Source organism: Rhinolophus ferrumequinum, chromosome 13 (assembly GCF_004115265.2).
Source record: "Rhinolophus ferrumequinum isolate MPI-CBG mRhiFer1 chromosome 13, mRhiFer1_v1.p, whole genome shotgun sequence".
Classification (NCBI taxonomy): domain Eukaryota; kingdom Metazoa; phylum Chordata; class Mammalia; order Chiroptera; family Rhinolophidae; genus Rhinolophus; species Rhinolophus ferrumequinum.
The window spans coordinates 52,317,210-52,330,314 of NC_046296.1; the positions used below are offsets into that span (position 1 = coordinate 52,317,210).

General features: G+C 46.3%; 1 protein-coding gene across 1 annotated transcript in view; it reads right to left on the minus strand.

The window, feature by feature from the left end:
- Positions 1 to 6,346: 6,346 nt before the first annotated feature.
- PLB1 (phospholipase B1) overlaps positions 6,347 to 13,105 on the minus strand; it is a 138,815-nt gene continuing 132,056 nt past the window's right edge. The window contains 2 exon segments of the mRNA XM_033125525.1: positions 6,347 to 6,770; positions 8,355 to 8,429. Coding sequence (XP_032981416.1) covers positions 6,561 to 6,770; positions 8,355 to 8,429 — 285 coding nt within the window. The 3' untranslated portion in view covers positions 6,347 to 6,560.

A 13,105-nucleotide genomic window follows, 5' to 3' on the forward strand; every position in this document is an offset into this window, starting at 1 on the left:
TCTGTCTTGTGCACCTGAAACTAATAAAAAAATAAATAAATAAAAGCATGGTGATCCCTACGGCAGCCTAAAAAACCTTTGGAGGTAACCTGTGTCCTCATCGATGTTTCCTCGTGGCTTACACAGGACAGACACAGGATAATGAGGCTTAGCTCTGTGGGCTGGCTGGCTGACAGACAGACTGAAAGAATGAAGACACTTATTGGTCAGTGTTTCTGTCATAGAAACAACATAATTATCAACTCAGGGGAGAAAAGACTGAATAAATAAGTAAGCATTTGGCAACAAAAGCAATCAAAATATGAAAACTGGGGAGCTTTGTCTGAATAACACTAGTAGTCGCTAGACGTATTGCGTGTCCTCTTTGTACCAGGCAGCGCTTGGTGCTTCACAGCCAGGCCCTCCCCACATTCTCCCAACAGCCTTATGAGCTAGAACACCAGTGCCTGGGCTGCTTTCACAGGTACCCATGCCACCTTCCAGAAGGAAGGCTGCCCTGGGGACAACTCTGGGAACTGCGTATGTTTCCTTGTCTCCCCAGGGCACTTCAGACCGAAAGAGCTCCTAATCATGTCCCCTGCTGGGTAAAATGAGTTACAAAAATAGAAATGGAAAAGAAAGGTCCAAATGGGACTTCCATAGATAACGACATTATCATCGATCTGCTGGTCACAGGAGCTATATTCTCAGCTATTTTTCCAGTAAGTGGAAAAAAACAAGCTGCCCTTTAGGCCTCCCTTTAGGCTCTGCTATAGGGCCTGGGCACCTTCCTCTATAGGGGGTTGATACCCTGTTGCCACCTCCTTTCCTCTCCCCACAGACAGGGGACAGCGGTGTGGTGATGGCCTGTCCCTCTGGCTTTGAGAGCACAGGACACTGAGCGGGCGAGGCAGGGCCAGATTTGTGCATAGTGACCTGTGAGTCCCACAGCGTCCCATGCTCAGAAGCGCCCTACGCTTGGTTTAATGCTCTGTTGTCACTGTCTTAAAATTCTTGATCATTGGTCAACAAGGGGCCATGTGTTTTAATTTTGCACTGGATCCCCAAATCGTAGAGCCGGTCCTGCGTCGAGCCCAGGATGGGGTGGTCCTGGGGAGTGCTTGCTTGGGGAACTTGTTCCAGCGGCAGTTGCAGTGGACCCCAGGCCCATTTCCACCTTTGAAATCCAGCATAGAAATAAACTTAACTGAAAACCAGACTTGGTTATATTACAGAGGCCCCTGGCAGAGTGGGCAGCGAGAGCAGCTGCCTCCCAGGTAACGTGGGGGCTAGGTGGTGAGAGCCTGGCCCTCCCTTGTGTCCTGGACCGTGAGATGTTCCCCAGGTTTAGGGATCACCCAAGATGACAGCATTTGAAAGGAGGCTGCACCATCAGCCTCTTTCATGGGCCTTTTCGGATATCAGTCAAGACAGACAATTCAAAACTGAATTTGATACTGCTCAGAAGGCATGCCCTGGAGCTGCCCTGTTCACCCTTGAGTGTGGCACCGAGGGCTCCTGCCTCGGTTGTTCCACCCAAAGGAGGGGCTTCCCTTGAGGTACCAGTGTGGGGCTGAGCCTTCACTAGAAGGCCAATCATTTTATTCTAGGGTTAGGTTCAAATGGACGGAGAACCAGAATAGGCAATGCACTGCCAAGAGTGAGGACAGCAGGACTCACGGACACACTTGGAGCCCAGGCTCTCACAGGAGGTGAGAATCCTTACAGCTCCCATTTATCAAGCACTGCTTCTACCAAACCCTTTCATGTGTTTTCTCATTTAATCCACTAACAGCCTGTTAATAAGACCTTATCCCTGTTTTATTATGGTTAAAGGAATAGGGTCCTTCCTAATAGCACAGGATTAGAATCTCTTTCTGCTCCCCAGCTCCCCTCCTCCCTGCGTCAGTGTGAATTCTCCAATCACTGAACCTGAATGTACCTGAGACTTTCATTGATCACAACGAATGAAATGCAAATACCTAAACACTGTCCATGTGGAATATATTTAGGCGAAGCCCCCATTTCCTCTCTTCCTCCTCACTCCCTTTTCTGCACCTGCTCCCCCAGCACAGTGTGCAAGTGTCCTGATGGCAGCATGCTTGTTACTGGACGGCACAGCCCGGACCAATAGGTGTGGACTCGGGGCCTGTCCAGGAGGAGGACATGCATTCCCTCAGCATGTCACAATGCCAGCTGCCCAAACAGTGGAACGAGCTTATAGTGACAAGTCTTCTGAACATCACTCAGAAATAGAAGGGGCGCACACTTGAGTAGCCTTCTTTTGCTAAAGCCTGGTGAGCTCTTGCTGTCCCCCATGAGTGCACCATTGACAAGGAGCTGGGCCGAAACTGGCCTGCTCCGGGTCTGGGGCCAGCTGGATCTGGGGCCTCCCAAAGTGGGGGCCTTTGTTTCTTTGCACAGGTCAACGTTGATTTATATTTACTTCACTGTGGTTCTCTGTAATGAACACTCACCGGAGTTTTGTATGTGGCCCTTGCGAATAGCTTTTGCATCGTGGCTGGGAAAGTGGAGATTTTCCTGGGCACATCCTCAGGCTTCAGAGCCTCAAAGAGCCCCCTCCAACTGGTCACTCAACAAACAAGCAACTTAATTTAGTTTGGTTCTTGTCTAAAGTATCTTCCTCCTTCATTCTTTTAACTGAAAAAAAATGTGATGAAATATACCTACAGGAAAAGTCTGAAATATATACACATTCAACTTCAAAAATAGTTATCAAGAGAGATCTTGTGAAGCCTCCACGCAGTTAGAAAGAGCAGTTCCGGTATTTTCGATGCCCTCCGTACATTCCGCCTCAATCACAAGCCCCTCCTTCTCTCAAAGGTAACAACTTTACTGATTTTTACATTGATTTCCTAGGTTCACTGCCTAGCTCCGTATTTAAATGGAGTCATATTACATGTAATCATATTACATGTAATCTTAGCAAAACTTTCTTCTTTTCAACATTATTGTAAGATTCACCCAAGCTGATGAATGCAGCTGTAGTGATTTTTTTCATTGATGCATAAATGCTCCATCGTATTAATATGCTGTAAATTATTTTCCCAGTTCACTCTTGATGGCCATTGATCTCATCGTTTCTGGTATTCTTAATTTTATGAACAACGCTGCTATGAATACGCTTGCACATATATCCCTAGACAGACACATCTGCATGTGTTTCTTTGGGAACTGTCACCTAGGGATGGAATTCCTGGGTTGTCAGTTCCTACTTGTTCAACTTTACTAGGTTTTTATAATATACCTTTAGATTTTATATATTTTCTTATAATTTTTTAAAATTGGTTTCCTCCTTAGTTTAAAAATATCATTCTTAATTTTTAAAAAGTTAAAAGCATGATTCTCATACATTATAGGACGAACACATGTCAAAGACTTTTCAACTCAGTAATTAATGAGGGAATCATTAAGATGTGAAGCCTGGTTCAAAGGAGAATTTGAGGAATGGAGATTTACCTTGTTAGTTGGTCAAAGGAATGCTGAAATGATGTTGCGTATAGGTATAAAACTGATGAATGTCCCATAAGGTGATAAAACGGTAACCTTGAGGTTATCTTTTTTTACCAGTCAGAAATCTGCTAGTCAACATAACTTCATAGTGTCTGGGCTCTCGTCGAATAGTAAACAGCAAAATCATACAAGGTGTTCTAGATAACTAAATATCTCTTAGATGAGCTTATGAAACAATGACATTGACAGGACAAGTGGTCACTCTCCTGCCTTCTTTCTAAGTTTGGGGTGTTTCTTAATACTTTCAAGTTTGCAGTGAAGATCAAATTAGAATATATTAAAGTGCTTTGTAAACTGTAAGATGCCAAATATATTTTCGTTACTATGGTTGTTTTACAAAGCCCCTTAAATAATCTATTGGAATTCATACTGATAGAGGAAGGGAATTAATTATTGAATATCTGTCTTTTAAACTATTGTTTTTATCTTGTTCATGTCTTTTCAGTCTTTTTGTAAGAACTAGACTCTGCTTTAGTTTCTCTGTAAGATGGGGGTAATAGTAGTATGTACTTCACTGGACTGTTGTGAGAATTGATGCATAATACAGACTTACTGCTCAAAACAACGCCTAGTATACAGCAAATACACAGGAAATGTTGGTTCACCACGTGTTTAATCTGTTATGGGAACACATCTACTGAAGTTTAATTTTCTTTAATACCAATATATTTGATTTCCAGAAGTTCTATTTGGTTGTTAGTTCTTTCACAAATCTGCCTTTATTTTTAAAAATAATGCTTTATTCTTGTCTTACGTTTTACATTCCTTTTGTCTTTAATCTTTCTAAGCATACGTATAGTCTATCTTCAATACTGTTATAAGACTTACGTTAACATGTGCGTCTAATCCTGCCGTTTGTTATCTACTGGTTTTCACAGTGATTGTTTCTTCATTTTTTTTCTAATTAAAAAGGTTTGCCTGCTGCTATAACTCCACATACACTCCAGTAAAATACATCTTAGTCCCTTTAGTTAATTTTTTTTTAAATCATAGCTTATTAACTGGAGATAGCTGAGTTCTTCAGACCAACTGAAAGCAGAGGAACTCGTGGTACTATCACAGACTTGTGAAGACAATATCTTCCTTTTCTAGATTTTTATTTTATATCACATTCATTTGTAATTTGGCCCAATTCACTGATGGAATCATCTGTTTTATGTTTTGGGGTTATTCCCGTACCCTGGACACTATTTTGATGAATGTCCCATTATGTAATGAAAGTATGTAACTGTGGGCCAGTCACCTCTTCTCTTGGTTTTTCTCCTCTGTAAAAAGGGGATAATCGGGAAGTAGAAATTTTAATTATTGTGGAACATCATGCATGTCACAGTGTAAGCACTCTGTCAGCTTTTATTGGTATTATTTTTCCTTGACTAATCTTTTCCCAATAATATTTATAGTCCCAAATAAAATGCAACCTGATATTACAACCATTATAACAATATAATCTCTCTCAACACCTTGCTCTTTCCATAGCGTCCCTCTAATCCAGCTATATCTGGCTCATCCATCCTCATTTTTTCTCATTTTCTTGTCCCCTATACACACCATGCTTGTGTTCATTTCTCTGTTTAGATGAAGTTTTCCTAGTCTCCAAAAACCCATTCTTTTTGGCTTCTGACCAGATCAGCTCTCCAACTTTCAGAGCTCAATTAAAGTTCCATGTCCTTTAGGAAGGCTTTTAACCAAATTCAATCCACATGAATCTCTTTTGAACTCAAAAGCCTCTATGGAGAGGACCACGGAGTGTAGCTTTCTCAGGATTTGATGGCTTCATTTATGGTGTGGCTGTGGGTATCGTTCTAACTTGACGGAACATTTTCATGTAGGTACTGGACACTGCACGTAGCCAATGTATATACACTACTACTGAGTCAAGTAGGTACTCTCATGTATTTTAAATTTTTGGATTTTTAGCATTTATTTGGTGGGAATTTGGGGCCTGGCTTGTACTTATGTCCCTCCAGAGAGGATTTCTCTTTGTTTCTGACAAATGTTCCTTGGTTACCATCCTGGGGTCACTGTTTTTGTTAAATTTTCAGACTGGGGACTCCTGGATTATGCAGGGAGCGTAAATTCCAACCCCAACCCAAGTAAGGGGATTCATGGGTATGAATTCCATGATTCTTTGAAGTGGGAGCTATTCGAGGAGTAGAAGCTCGAGGGAAAATAGAGGCAGCGAGTGAACTCTTGGATTTAATGAGTTCTCTTTGTTGTTACACAGTGGTAAGCCAGGAACACAAGCTGGCATGTGGTGGTTCTTTCGGACGTGTGTAATTTAGTCACTACGGTTTTTTTTGGTCCATAGGAAGAAGTGAGGCAAGTATGTTGTCCCCATTGTACAGAAACAAATTTGAAGCTAGAAGAACACTGGGATGGGACCTAAGTCCTCTGGGGACTCTATTCTGTATTACAAAGAGAAATAAGATGATGAACCTTGTAAGAGGAAGGCAGGACGTCTTCCTCTGCACTCACCAAGCTTCTTGTCTTTTGAAAGACAAGCCAGGCTGTGACATGTATGGAGTCACCACAAGGCTCTACATTGTCCTGGGTACAAAACAGGGGCATAACAGGTATGTGTTGGACTGTATTGGATGGTGGCCCGCCAGCTCCAAAATTCCAGCCACCACCTGGTGAACAATGTTTTTCCTGTCTTTGAAACAGTGGATTTGGTGACTGAGGATGTGCTCCTGCAGTGCTGGGCTGGAGCCTGACAAGGGTTGGTCTGGGCTACATTGGCCATCACTTGGGCAGCTCGGGCTGAGACGGGACATGAAAGGCTCACACACCTGTGCCGCACAATAGATGGAAGGCGAGAGCTGTAAGTGGGTTAACCAAGAACAAAACGGCTTTGGCCTTTATTTAAATTTGGCAGTTCCAGGAGCGTAGGCCCAGACCCCAAGAAGCCATGATTGTCCCTTTGGCTTCCTAGGTCACTGGGTGCTGAAACAAGTGCTGTCTGTGGTGGTAAGGGGAGGCTGAGGTAGAGGGCTGATGAGGAGTGTGGCTGGGGGGGTAGGATGAGCTCCTGCACACGGCTGGCAGGTCTAGAAGCTGACAGTGTTCAGGCTTATTGGATGATTTTCCGTCTTCCGACGACCTTTCAAGGCTTTCCATGCCATCGCTGCACTGATTCCAATTACAAGGCCGCTGCCTCCTGTTGCCACGGGCACGGCCCAGGAGAGCGCGTCAGGCACTGCTTCCGCCTGCTCTTGGAGTAGGCGACTGTTCCTCAGGGTGTGGAGGTAAGGGCTCTCCTGTGGGGGAGGAGAGGGCCAGGGGTTAAAGGCCTCGGAAAACCATCCATCTGCCCACCGGAGGCGCGCATAGTCCCCATCCCAGAGATGCTACAATAACTGCACATTTTCCCAGCTCATCGTTTGTAAAGCTCCTTCACCTGCACTGTGCCCAGATCTCCTGAAGGAGGATGGGTATCCAAAGTGGTCAGTACCCAGCTAAATCCTCCTGTGGTGTCTCACCGGCATCTCCTTTCCTGTCAACCCGAGTTTGAAAGATTGGGAACTGATAGGTGACCAGTGGAAGAGAGAGAATCCTGGGGAGCTGGCAGAGCTCCCACCTGTTTCCTCTGGCTCACCCCTGGACACTGTCCTCATCCTCCCTTCCAGGGGTGCCAGGAGCAGAGTTCAGTGTGGAAGAACAGCTGGTTCTATAGTAGATTGGAGAACCCAAAATGAGAAGGGCTGGGAGAGGAGGCATTTGGGCTTGTCTCCCGGGTCCTTTCCTCCATGTCAGTGAATGCTGAGTGCCTGCTGTGTGGAGCCCTGTGCTGGGAGCTGGAAGACTAACTGAGGGTTAAGATGTGACATCTGCCGTTATCCAGTCAGGAGATAAGACATGTTGAGAAATAATCACATCCCAAAGGAGCCAGCGTCTTATGAGAGGTGCAAACAGAAAAGAGAGACCAAGGCAGTTGTGTGTCTGGGGCAGGATCGGTAGGGTGAGATAAGGCGGCAGAGTAGCCCAGGGAGGGCAACATCTGGACCTTGAAGGATGTGAACATATTTCATAGACAGAGATGGGGACGAGCCTCCAGGAGGAGCGGATGGCAGGAGTAAAAGCACAGACATGGGCAATCGTGGGGCTCATCAGAGAATCTGCTCCATTTTCCAGGAGCAGAGAGTGTCTAAGGCGATGGAGAAAGGGGCCTCCCATCTGAACCCTCTTCAGTGGGCAGCAGGGACCAGGGAAGACTTTCAAGCAGTCTTGACAAGATTGGAGTTACTTCCAGGTAGGCTGCTCTGTGCCAGGTAGGCAGTGATTAGGGGACAGATGGAGAAGGGAGAGAGGAGAGCTGGAGAGCAAGTGAGGCATTTTTCAGGGGTCCAAGTAAGGGAAGGCCAATAAGGGCCTGGAAAACGGCTGTGGTGGAAAGGGAGGCAAAAGCCTGCAGGCTCACAGAACAGACACGGTGTCTTATCTTATTTCTCTGCCTCCCAACGCCCTCCCCGCCCCCATTCCTCGTAGCATGTCTGGCACGAGAGAGCTCCTCAGCCGTGTTTATGACACAGGATGACGTAGACCCCTCAGGGGTGGAGGTGACTCAAGGTTCTGGCCAGTGCTGTCTGCCTCCTTGAGTGCCTCTTTCCACTGTAGTAAGACTTGCTTTCTCCTTCCCCTCAGTCATGGCTTCTCAGAAGAGCTGAGAAGCATCAGGGGCAGTGAGGAGAGGTGAGATTGGAGAATGGTAGCAGTGAATGAAGGTGCATGATGACAAAGCCTCCCAGGGGATTTTTGCATCTCCAGGTGCTATATGACACCTCTGCCCCCCACCCAAGCCCCAAGCATCTGTTCCACGCTGGACAGGCAGGACCTCAACTCACAGCAGAGGGACACTTGAGTTTGGTTCGGCTGTAGGTGAAGTTGTTGGAGGTCGTCTTATGGCCCACTGGTTCCAGCTGAGGAGAGAAAAAGGAAACCTTGATTACCTCCAAGGCTGGGGGTGTCCGCCCTGTTAGGAGGACTCTCTCACACCAGATTTCCTCTCTTTGCAAGGTTGAAACCAGCTAAGGAGCAAGACCCACGGCAGACACCAACAGCCCCAAGGCCAGAGCTGGACCTGATTTGCACTCACAGCATGACGGGTCAGAGCCTGTCTGAGCAGGGGGGCCGCCAAGTCTGTGTTCTGAATTTACTAAGGAGGACACTGAAGCCCGGGAGAGACTGACCAGTCCAGAGGCTGCAGTGAATGGAAAGGCAGGGCCCAGAACCTCCATTTCCTGCTTCCCTTGGGGGTGGCTGTAATCACAGACACGCTGCATTTTCAATTTTATAAAATGATGATAATTATATTTACCAACTTCTTGAAGTGTGTGGGGCTAGTCAAGTTCAGGAAAACTTTGAAAACATTGGTTACCATGACACCGTTCCTACACTTGGCTTATCAACCTTAAGGAATCGGAGTTTACTCACTACAGCTCCTTTGTATGTTTTTCCCACAGAAGAAAAGGTTTACTCGAAACATTCCTGGGAGCAATTGTAGTTCAGAGACGTTCTGCTGTACGGAAGACATTCTGGGGGTCTGGCAGCTGTACCCCCTCCTCCCAGCATCTTTAGCCAGTAGCCTGCCCCCGGACATGTGGCCAGCACCAAGGATGGGCGCACGGCTCTCTCATCTATTCAGATTCTGTCCTGAGCATCTGGCCTCTACCATTCTCATCTGCGTCTCTGCCTGTTCCTGACCTCATCAGCTCCTGACCCCCGGGTACTACCTATGAGGTAAGTGCTGTGCCAGCTAATGACCGCACCTAATCCATAGTCTTCCTTTTGTTGTCTTAGCCTTTGATATATGCGTATGTTCCTTAGTAACACAATTATAGGAGGAAGGACTGCTCTGGCCGTGGAGGAGACACCATGTCACTGGACAGAGCACCAGTGCGCACATCCGCTGGGGTCCTAGCTCTGCTGACAATGACCGGTGTGGTGCTAGGCAGGCTCCTAAATTGTCCCCAAGGTTAGGGGCTGGGCACTAACCCCTGTCTTGACATCTCCACATTGGGTTGTTGTGAGCCTCCAATGAGAAGAAGAAATGAAAGTATGTGTGAGCAGGGGGAGGCTTATATATATAAGACAGTATCATTTCTACTTAGCACGATTGTAACAGAACCACCTAGTGTCAGGTGGATGCTATAGGTCAAGTTGGCTGGTTCCCAGTGAAATTGGGGCAGAGGAAGGCGATGATTGTATGGGTTTGATTGCATGAGTTTCTCCCTTACTACTGGCTCCTTGCCGTCAGAGCTCAACCGATTCTGTCTCCCATCCTTTCACCATCCCCCCCCCGCCCCCCATCACATCCCCTCTAAGCACCTTCGTCATTACCCCTTATAACTCTGAGAAGAGTCGTTTGTAGCCACTGGCTGCACTTCCCAAACCTCCTTTTCTCCAACACCCATTCCACTCAGTCTTCAGTTTCCCTCACGTGACTGAAACTCTGATCAAGGTCACCAGTGGCCTCCATATTGTCAGATCCACTGGTCCCTTTTTTTGTCATCGTCTTGCTTGACTTTCCAGCAGCATTTGTCAAAATTGATGCGTCCCTTTCACAATACTTCTCTTGACTCCCTGGATATGGCGTTCTTCTTGTTCCCCTTCTTCCTCCTCTGTTGCTGGTGTCAAAAGTTGGAAAAGCATGTCCTAGGGCTGGTAGTTGGTCGTACACTCCTTGCCACCTATTCTTTCTCTAGGAATTCTGTTAATCCTGTGGTTTTGCAGACCACCTCAATGTTAGAAACATCCACATTTTTTCCCGAAATCTCTACCCCTGACCAACTCTCTGAACTCCAGACGCATATATTTAACAGCTTACCTGAAAACTCCAGGTGGATGTCTGGAAGGCAGCTCACGCTTTACCACGGCCAAAATGGAACTTTGGTTTTCCTGCCCTAGCCTATTTCTGCCACCTCAACCATCCACCCAATTTCCTCCACCCCTACTGAGGAGTCATCCTTTATTCTTCTTTGACCTCATCCATCAGTCAGTCTAAAACATATCCCAAGTCTGACCACGTCTCTCCTCTATGCCATCACCCTGATCCCAGCCATATTCATCTTTCACCCAGACTCCAGCAGCCTCCTAACGGTCTTTCCAGTTCCACTCTTGCTTCCTTCCAGTCCATCGCTACACAGCAGACAGAGGGTAACCCAGGTCATATAGCTCTCCTGTCGAAAGCCATCCAAGGACTAGCCCCTGTTCACCTCTGACCTTACTTGCTTCCCTCGAGTCACACTAGCCTTTAGGTTCCTCAGAAACTTCTAGCTAATTCCTGACTCCAGGCCCACACAGGTCCTATTTCCTCTGCCTGGAACACTCTGGCCCAGAGCTCTGCACGCCTGGCAGTCGCTCTCAGTTCACATGTCACTTCTTCGGGGAGGCCGCCTTCTCCCCCACCATTACTCTGTCACATCACCCTGCTTTATAGTTTTTCAAGCCCTGATGTGGTCAGAAATCACCTTGTTAGTTTGTTTTTTTATCTGCTCTTACACACTAGACTGGAATGTCTATTAAAACAGGGACATTTTTCACTGCTGCATTCCCTTAGCACCTGCGACAGTACTTACCACATAGTGGTACTCAGTAAATAGTTGTTCAGTGAGTGGATGGATGAACTAGAATCACAGAGACCGGAGTGGAGCAGCTCTGCGCTTGAGAAGGCCTGGGTCTGGCCACAGGATATGGACTTGTTTTTCCTAGAACCCACCTTTCCTAAGCCAGACACCAACAAAGTGCCAAATGACAGGACTGGGACAGGGTGCAGTGGGTTGAGTGGGCCTCTAGACCGCTCTGGGGATTCAGAGGCTTCCTGTAGGAACTGGCACTGGAGTCAAGTGTTGAGATGAGTCAGAGTTCGCCAGGAGAGGCAGGTTGGCAGGGCAGTCCAAGATAAGGGGATTAGCGAGAGCAGACACACAGAGGCAGAGACAGCCAGGGAGGCACAGGAAACGTCATTCCTTATTAGATTGCCAAGTGCAAATCAGAGGGTGGTGGGGCAGCTGCTGGACAGGTTAACTGGGGCCAAGTCCCAGAAGGCCTAGTGAGCTACGGGGCCTGGCCTTTTTTCCTCTGGGAGAAGCAGGCCTTGGACGTTTGAAAGCAGGCTGGGACTTGCTCAGATTTTCATTTCTGCTGACTACTGTCGTTGCCCTGTGGTGAATAAATCTCAGGCAATGGTTTGCAAACCTTGTACAATAATGTCACCTGGGGAGCTTTTAAAATATACTGAACACAGGTGCCACTCCTGATTAAGTCAGAATTTCTAGGGATGAGGCCTAGGCACTGTTGGATTTTTTTTTCTTTTTTAAGTAAAGTTTTTATTGAAGCTAACACATATATAGTAACATGTACAAATCATAAGTGAGAAGATGATAAATTGTGACGAAGTGAACATCCCCATGTAGCCAGCATCTGGATCAAGGAACAAAATATTACCAGCACTGGGAGCCCCCATGCCACCCACTTCCACTACAGTTCACACCCCAAAAGGACCATATATTAATTTGCTTATTTTTGAAATTGATATATATTGCTGCATTTGTTGGCTTGTTTGTTCTCATTGTTGAAAGTATTCCATTGCTTAAACGTGCCAGTTTGTTTATCCATTCTCCTGTTGGTGAATGTTTGGGATAATGAAGAATGCTGCTCTGAAAATTCTTTCATGCATCTTTTTGTGAACCCGTGTGTTCCTTCCTGATGGGGATATACCCAGGAGTGGAATTTTGGGGCTACAGGAAATACATTTTCAGCTTCAGTAGATGTGCCAAAGAGTTTACCACAGTGGTTGTAGGCATGAATTGTTTGTAAAGTCTCCAGATGGTTCTATTCTACAGCAAGAGTGGAGATTGGCTGTTCTAAGGGCTTTAAACCTGGAGACAGGGACACCAATCAGGAGGCTAGGTTGTCACCCAACATCTGGGGAAATGCAAATATTAGATGAGAGTGGGATTTCCACAGGAGGGAGCAGCCAGCAGTGGAGAACAGGTATCAGAAACAAAGGAAAAACTGTTTATGAAAAGTCCACAGAAGGAAAAGAGAAAGCAGTTCCTGGTACTGTTGGTGTTTCTGGCTTTGCAAAAGTCTCTGGAGGGGGTGTGAACTGTTAAGAGGAGAGGCAGGAGATGAAAAGTTGAAAGTGTACTTGTTGCCACAGTAGGGTGCCTTGGGAGTGTCAGCCAAAGCCTGCAGACACTGTGTCATTGGACTCTAATTAGGAGACATGAATTCAGCAGTTATGTATGTGCGTATCTTGTTGGGAGCAGAAAGGCCAGGTGGTGCTGTGTCCAGGACACTAAGCAATTAGACCTGGGTTCTACTCCCTGCACTGCCACTGACTGGCTGTGTAATCCTGGGCAAATTGCTTCCTGTCTCTGTATTTTAGTTACAGAGCATTCTGGCTAGATGACATCTAAGATCCTTTCTACTTCGAATGGCCTATTTGTTTTGTCATTTACAGGTGAAATTCCAGTAAGAAGATGATCTCAAAAGTTGGCAGGATGCAAGAGCTTTATATTTGAGATCTTGGGGGGATAAATGGGACTGTGTATAGATGCTCATTCTTTGGGGGAAGATTTTAAAAGGAATG